This window comes from Bombina bombina, chromosome 3 (assembly GCF_027579735.1).
Source record: "Bombina bombina isolate aBomBom1 chromosome 3, aBomBom1.pri, whole genome shotgun sequence".
Classification (NCBI taxonomy): domain Eukaryota; kingdom Metazoa; phylum Chordata; class Amphibia; order Anura; family Bombinatoridae; genus Bombina; species Bombina bombina.
Window position 1 is genome coordinate 376,600,171 of NC_069501.1, and position 9,012 is coordinate 376,609,182.

At 41.2% G+C, this 9,012-nt stretch overlaps 1 protein-coding gene across 1 annotated transcript; it reads right to left on the reverse strand.

Moving 5' to 3' along the window:
• Positions 1 to 6,961: 6,961 nt before the first annotated feature.
• LOC128652346 (paraneoplastic antigen Ma2 homolog) lies at positions 6,962 to 7,984 on the reverse strand. Its single transcript, XM_053705283.1, has one exon. It carries the CDS (start codon positions 7,982 to 7,984, stop codon positions 6,962 to 6,964), a length of 1,023 nt encoding a protein of 340 aa, XP_053561258.1.
• Between the last annotated feature and the right edge of the window lie 1,028 nt (positions 7,985 to 9,012).

A 9,012-nucleotide genomic window follows, 5' to 3' on the forward strand; every position in this document is an offset into this window, starting at 1 on the left:
TTCCATCATCATTTTTCACTTGTTTCACACATTCACTTTTTCATTTTTTCCATTCCACCATTTTTTCACCTTTTCATCATTTATGCACACGTTTGCAATTTATCTGCAGATATTGTTGATTGCACAATAACTTTGACCACTGGATTGATCATTAATATTTATTGGATTTTGACTGCAAACCCTCGTGATCACTGCATTGATAACTATTTCTCACACATGTGATTTATTTTTCATCCAAGGGTTCCCTTGAAGTAGGTCTTGTGCATATTAGGATCACCTCTTCACTGTGTAGCACCTTATTATTATACTTATATCATTGTTTTTATACTCAGGTTTTTAAGTACACACAGGGCCAGACTGGGACCAAAAATAGGCCCGGGCATTTTAAGGCAAAGCAGCCCACTCCCCCCCCCATTTTTTATTTAACCGCCCACATACACACACTCATATGCACGCACACCACACATATAAACATGCATATGCATATACATTGGACATATACACACGCATATGCACGCACACCACACATATAAACATGCATATGCATATACATTGGACACACGCATATACATGCACACCACACATACAATCATAAGCAAGTACACCACACATACATGCACACACAGCACATATAAACACGCATATGCATGCACACCACACAATCACACACGCATGTACATGCACACCACACATACACACATTCATATGCACCCAAACATACACTCATATGCACACATACCATTCATACATACACTTATAATCACCCACACCACACATACACTTAGAAGCACCCACACCACACATACACATATGCATATACACAACACACACGTATTACACTGATAAGCACGTACACCACACATACATAACACTTATGAGCACCTACACCACACATTCACATTCATATGCATGCACCCCACACATACATACACTCATAAGCACACACACCATGCATACACACAAATATCCACACATACAATATTTATTTGAAATATTGAAGTAAACCACACCACAATTAGAAAACATGCAACACTAGTAACTTGTGGATATTGATCATTTTGATTGTTTATATAAACATTTTTTTTTTTTGCAAGGAAATACAACTGAACCTTTGTTATTCCATGTGTGTGTGTTTATTATATATATCTATATTTATATCTATATAAATATGTGTGTTTGCATGTGTGTGTATATATATATATATATATATATATATATATACACACACACACACACACATATATCCTGTGTGTGTATATATATATATATATATATATATATATATATATATATAAACACATATATATATAGATACAATATATATACTGTATATTAAATGAAGGAGAAGAAGAAAAAAATATATATCCTGTGTTTGTGTGTATATATATATATATATATATATATATATATATATATATATATATATATATATATACACACACACATATATATATATATATATATATATATATATATATATGTAACACCTTCCTTATCTATCTTTGGTGAGAATGATACAGGTTGGACAGTCACCTTTGACGCTGTGGCTTCACAGGAATGACCTAAGTCTCCGCTGGAGTAGGGAGTCTGGGACATCTTGATTAATGTAACATACAGTGCCTCCACTCAGTGATAACAATTCTCAGGGAACCCACAACACTGAGACAATGAGTTCCCCACAACATGCAATAATAAACAGAAGCAGATAATAAAGTAACACAGAATATATTTAAATGCAAATAGAACAACATATAAATAACATAACAGTCCCACACTTTGCAGGGTACCCTTTTTCCCAAAATACACTGCTAAGTAAAGTCCCTTGTGGTGGTGCACGTTGGGGCCCTTAGTAAGTTTCAGATATCTGTTTAGTGTGAGGGATAACTGTAACTGTTCCACTACCTGAATCCTCCTGTAGAATGTTCTAGAAAAGGTCTGGCTGCTTTCTCTGCTGCTTGCTTTTCCACTTAAGTGCTGACAGTCTGAAATGACAGCTCACTCTAGTTCTACTGTAGCTGCTTCTTACTGTGACATCAGGCTGAGTGTTCACAGCATGCAGGGTCCTGGATGCTTTATTTCCACTTAAGTGCTGACAGTCTGAAATGACAGCTCACTCTAGTCCCAATGCAGCTGCTTCTTACTGTGACATCAGGCTGAGTGTTCACAGCATGCAGGGTCCTGGATGCAGCCTTTATCATCCCAGGCAGAATCACACACACATCTTTCAGCAGCCCTGAACAGCTCTGACTAAACTCTCCTCACAGGAAGTCTCTGAAAAACTGCCAGCCTCTGATTGGCTCTCACTACCATGTGATGCAGGGTTGAGCAAAGGGCAAAGTGCAGTTAATCCCTGCAGCAAAATGACAAAGGGCTACATTCTCCCCCCTGTAAAATTCCTGCCTTCCACTGGCAGGGTAGATACATTAAATAATTAAACATCACTCTGGCACAAGTAACAAACTAATCTAATACAGCTGTGTTCCTGTACCTAACAATATATTCAAGGTGTCAAGGGCATGTAATACTTGTATGACCTTGTAGTGGGACTCTTGCCAGTATGTGGGTTCCCCTACTCGGTCATAAGTGAATAATCTTGGTGGACGCCTATGTCTTTGACTTCCTCTTGAGTCTCTTTGTGGCAACTGTTGAATTCCTCCAGAAGTAGATCTTCTCACTGCTCTGTTTGGAAAAGGTGCTATAGCTTGAGGCCTAGGTCTCCCCATAGAATATGTATCTGTGTCAGTAGATCTAGGGATGAAGTTGGGGCTTTCAGGATTAAGATCTGACTAAGGAGAAGCAACAGGAGGGTCAGAAGCTTCTGGCTGAGCATCAGGAGGTGTCCACCACTCTTGATCTAAACCTGAATTGTCATGGTTTCCTTCACTAGAATTATCTGCTTCCTTCACTTCTGGTTGACCAACAGGTAACAAATGATTTCGATGCCATGCCTTAATTCGGCCTTCAGGCCCTTTTATTTTGTATACAGGAAGTCCTGGAAGCTTGGAAACCACTTCAAAAAGGGTGCCTTTCCACCGGTCAACGAGTTTGTGTTTTCCGATAATACCTAGGTTTTTAAGAAGTACCTTATCTCCTGGCTGAATTTCACTATGCCTGACTTTAGCGTCATAACGTCTTTTGTTATTTTCGTTAATCCGGGAACTAGCCTTCTCTGCCAGGTCAAAGGCTCTTTGTAGACTCTGTTTCAAGTTGCAAACATACTGGTAATGTGGGACATGGGCCATTCCATCAGAAGAGACATCAAACTGAAGATCTATTGGAATCCTTGCTTCTCGACCAAAAAGCAAGTAATAAGGAGAATATCCTGTAGATTCATGTCTTGTACAATTGTATGCGTGAACCATGGCTTCAACATGCCTACTCCAGGTTATTTTCTCTGTATCGTTAAGGGTCCCTAACATGTCCAACAGGGTACGGTTGAACCTTTCAGGAAGAGCATCCCCTTCAGGATGGTAAGGAGTAGTTCTGGACTTTTCAATGTTTAGCAGTTTCAAAAGTTCTTTAATGAGTCGGCTTTCAAAGTCACGACCCTGATCAGAATGAATTCGGCTAGGTAACCCGTAGTGAATGAAAAACTTCTGCCATAGCACTTTGGCAACTGTGGTGGCTTTCTGGTCTTTAGTAGGGTAAGCTTGAGCATACCTGGTGAAATGATCAGTCACTACCAGTACATTTCCTACTCCTGCTGAATCAGTCTCAATACACAGAAAATCCATACAGACTAGATCCATGGGGCCAGAGCTCTTTAGGTGGCCCATTGGCGCAGCTCGGGTAGGTAGAGTTTTCCTCTGAATACACCTTCGGCAATTATGACAATGCCTCTCCACAGACTCTCTCATTTTTGGCCAGAAGAAACGATCTTGCACCAATCCAAAAGTTTTGTCCACCCCCAGGTGTCCATGTTGGTCATGCAAGGATCTTAGTACCATTCCTCTATACTTTTCTGGTAATACCAACTGTCTTCGTCCTGGGTGATAATGATATTGAATGAGCCTATAGAGAAGTCCCTTCTCAATATGGAAACGGCTCCATTCTCTCTTGAATAGTTGTTGCAACTCAGCAGGTAAACAGTTCAAGCATTTTTGGCACCCATTCTTAACAGCTTTTAATAATGGGCCCACTGTTGGGTCTTGAACTTGAGTTTGTTGTTTATCCTCATTACTGATGCTTGTACACTGGGACAGGTTAACTGGGTAACACATAGCCTCTGGAACTGCCTCAGCACTACAACTGAGTGAGTCGATGCATCTCAATTCAGAAAGGTTAACCCACCCATCTTCAGTGATAGAGGTCTGACACAATGCCCTTACTCCAGGGCCAGGAATTTCAATCCAATCTTCTTTATCTGTCTCTGTAGGAAGTCCAGGTCTCTGAGATAAAGCATCAGCTCCCACATTAGTAGACCCAGGCTTGTATTTCAATGAGAAGCTATAGTTGGACAAAGCTGCAAGCCAGCGATGTCCAGTGGCATCTAGTTTAGCTCTGGTCAAGATATAGGTGAGGGGATTGTTGTCGGTCCTCACCTCAAATTCTACACCATACAGGTAATCATGTAGTTTATCTACAATAGCCCACTTCAATGCCAGAAATTCTAGTTTATGCACTGGGTAATTCTTTTCAGCTTTAGACAAGCTCCGACTAATGTAGGCAACAGGCCTCAGCCCCTCAGGATGTGCCTGGTGGAGAATGCCTCCAAGCCCTTCCATGCTGGCATCTACATGAAGCATAAATGGTTTCTCAAGATCTGCATATGCCAGTACAGGAGCTTCAGTCATCTTACTTTTAAGTAGCTGAAAAGCCTCTTCACAGGAATTAGTCCACTTATCTCCTATGGGTTTCTTGAAATGCAAGCTCTTCTGCTTGGCATTCTCTCCAGGCTCCAATTTCAGAAGATTGTGAAGACTTCTGGCTATCTTGGAATAATCTTCTACAAGACGACGGTAGTAACCGCAGAACCCCAAGAATGAACGTAGCTCTTCAATATTCTTTGGTCTTAGCCAATTTACCACTGCTTCTATTTTTGCTGGGTCTGTGGCCACACCTTCTGCAGAAACTATATGTCCAACATAAGTCACTGAGCTTCTTGCAAATTTGCATTTGTCAACTGATAACTTCAGACCTTCAGCTTGCAATCGATCTAACACCCTCAGCAACCGATTTTCATGTTCTTCAGGGGTTCTTCCAAAAATTATTATATCATCCAGATAAACAAGGCACTCTCTTGGACTAAGGTCCACAAGGGTCTTTTCCATTAATCTCTGGAAAGTTTCTGGGGCCCCGGTAATCCCTTGTGGCATACGGGTAAACTGGTAGAAACCCAAAGGGCAGATGAATGCTGTTTTCTCTTGGTCTTCTTTTTTCATGGGAACTTCATAATATCCAGAGCGGAGATCCAATACACTAAACCATTTGCTACCAGATAGAGCATTCAGTAGATCTTCTATTCGGGGTAGTGTATACTGGTCAGGAATTGTTCATTTATTTAAAGTTCGATAGTCTATACACAATCGCACAGAGCCATTCTTTTTCCTCACCACTACAATGGGAGAAGCATAGGGACATCTAGATTCTTTGATAATGCCAGTATCTTCCATTTTTTGCAAGATGTTTCTCACATCCTCCACATCTCATGGTGCTATACGTCGAGACCTCTCACGAAAGGGAGCAGAGTCCGTCAATCTTATGGTGTGTTGTGCACTCCTGCAACACCCTACATCCATGTCTTTAGTTGAGAAGACTCCTCTTCTGGTTTTTAGAGCTTTAATCAATCTCTCTTTCCAATTCTCCTGAGGAGTTGACTGTTGGTTCTATGGGAAGGGCAGAAATTGGGATTATTTCCTCTAAGAGGTGAAGGATTACCAATTCTTGACAATGATCAATATGGACATCTCTTGGGGACAGATTACAGACAGTTACTGCAAAAATGCCTGTTGTGCCTTTCTGCCAATCCTTGACTTCAGGCATAATTATCCAGCCCTTTCGAATGTCCTCTTCAGGAATAGATTCTACACAATAGATCTGTGCACAATTAATCATACCCTCCTGTAAGGTGGGTACAGCTTTAACAGATTTCATTTCTCCAGGTCGTAAAGTCAAAGGCTGGGGGCCCCAGTAATGGAACTGCCCAGTCAGTGATTCTTGAGCTAATTTGTGACATTCGTGTCTTAGGGCAGGCTCCAATTCAGCCATCTGATTAATGGATACATTTCCTACCTCTTGCAAGTAGGATCTAAACAAGTTTCGAACCATACTAGTGTTGGTTCCCAGGAGAATGGAGAAACTTGATTGTTTAGGGGTAGGGCACAACAGAGCCTCCACATCCATGGAGCAAGTCTTTCCAGTGTTCAGTTGTGGGATGACAATCTGCACTCTGACTACTCCTTCTACTGTACAGGCTTGTGAACCTAGCCCCCATAAACTGACATCTTTAGCTGTGGCAATAGGTAAGTGACGTAGGTGAGCATCATAAAATGATCTGAAGATAATGGTCACCTGGGATCCAGTGTCTAGCAACGCAGAAGCTGGGATGCCCTCAACCATAAGTGATACCAGTGGCTTGGGTCCAACTCTGATACTTGCAGCTGTTTCCAGGCTCTTAATGTGACACTTCTTCCAATGAGTCCACTTTTATTTTCTAGAAACTTTTCTTTTGGGTAAGGTATGTGTGACAAAGGTTTCAACCTGAAGAACATCTTCTTTATGTGTACAATGGGATGCTATATGCCCAAGCCCATTACATCTAAAACACCTGAGAGGTTTGTCATGTTTATTATCCTGGGTAGTTGAATTGATTGATTCACAAGTTCTGGGTTGAGGTTCTTTTTTCTCTTTTGTACTTTTGATTTTCTGGGAACTATCCTGAGCTCTTATCCGTGAACGAGTAAGATGAGTCTTCTCTATAGTCCTTACTTCCTTCATTACTTCAGCAAAAGATAGAACCTTTTTAATACATAAAAGATTCTCCAAGGTGGCTGGCTACACAGGAGTCTCCAGGTAGTGTTCCTCTAAGGAGCTGTTTGCACCGGTATTTGTCAATTTCAGATGCGGGAATGATCCCTTTCTCCACTAATGTTCCTACTATGAGTTCTACTCTCACAACATAGGCTGACAGTTTTTCACCTTTTACTTGAATTGTATTTGCATATCGTTCGCTCAACTCAAACTCATCTTCTTCCTCTGCATATGCAGTCATTATAATTTGAAGGAGCTCTGATGCATAAGCTTGAGGATGGATAATTTGATGGTGCCTTACCAGGTCTAAGGCCGGACCTTTTAACCCTTCTATGAGCCTTTGTCGTTTCACATCCTCAGAACAAGCCCATTCTCTAAGAAGCTGCAAAGTAGTGTCTCTCCAGGATTTGAAGCACTCTTCTCCAACAGGAGTAGGGTCAATCCCAGAGAAAATCTTCAATCTCTTGTATTTGTGAATGTGTTGAGCTTGGGTCAGTTCCACCGCTAATTGTTTAAGTACATTTGTTATGGGAGAAGAAATCTCTTGCTTAGGAGAATCATTCTTTAGTCTCCTTTCACTTACTATAGAACTGCCTTCAGAATCATTTACATTTAAATCATCTTCAGACTCACTGTCACTATTTTGAAATATCAGGTCAGAATCATCACCCTCCTCGTGGTCAGAATCTCCTTCTGGGTATACTATCAGGCACCCTTTAGGGTCTGCTCCAGGTATAGGGATTCTAGTTGTTCCTTTTTCTGGATTTATATCCTGGTCCCCCTGAACAAGGGTCACACCATGAGTTCCTGTTTTCTTAGCCTGAACTATGGCAGGGTTTTCCAACCCAGGGATCAGTTTTAGGGCATCTATAAACTTCCTCCGGCTGAGTCCAATAGGAGTTTGCACAGCCACAACCTTCTGGGGAGGAACCCTCATTATTCTAGCCCACTCTCTAACATCTCTGGGTGATGGAACAGGGGTCTTGCTTAAACACTTCTTACTGTCCCAGTTCATCTCAGTGTTGCCTCCATCTGTAACTCCTTCCTTATCTATCTTTGGTGAGAATGACACAGGTTGGACGGTCACCTTTGATGCTGTGGCTTCACAGGAATGACCTAAGTCTCCGCTGGAGTAGGGAGTCTGGGACATCTTGATTAATGTAACATACAGTGCCTCCACTCAGTGATAACAATTCTCAGGGAACCCACAACACTGAGACAATGAGTTCCCCACAACATGCAATAATAAACAGAAGCAGATAATAAAGTAACACAGAATATATTTAAATGCAAATAGAACAACATATAAATAACGTAACAGTCCCACACTTTGCAGGGTACCCTTTTTCCCAAAATACACTGCTAAGTAAAGTCCCTTGTGGTGGTGCATGTTGGGGCCCTTAGTAAGTTTCAGATATCTGTTTAGTGTGAGGGATAACTGTAACTGTTCCACTACCTGAATCCTCCTGTAGAATGTTCTAGAAAAGGTCTGGCTGCTTTCTCTGCTGCTTGCTTTTCCACTTAAGTGCTGACAGTCTGAAATGACAGCTCACTCTAGTCCTACTATAGCTGCTTCTTACTTTGACATCAGGCTGAGTGTTCACAGCATGCAGGGTCCTGGATGCTTTATTTCCACTTAAGTGCTGACAGTCTGAAATGACAGCTCACTCTAGTCCCAATGCAGCTGCTTCTTACTGTGACATCAGGCTGAGTGTTCACAGCATGCAGGGTCCTGGATGCAACCTTTATCATCCCAGGCAGAATCACACACATCTTTCAGCAGCCCTGAACAGCTCTGACTAAACTCTCCTCACAGGAAGTCTCTGAAAAACTGCCAGCCTCTGATTGGCTCTCACTACCATGTGATGCAGGGTTGAGCAAAGGGCAAAGTGCAGTTAATCCCTGCAGCAAAATGACAAAGGGCTACACATATATATATATATATATATATATATATATATATATATATATATATATATATATATATATATATATATATATATACATACAGTATATATACTGTATATTAAATGATGGAGAAAG

What these genes read in the sequence shown, in the direction of transcription:
- LOC128652346 (XM_053705283.1), bottom strand. Translation starts at nt 7,984, where the DNA reads ATGAACTGGGACAGTAAGAAGTGTTTAAGCAAGACCCCTGTTCCATCA.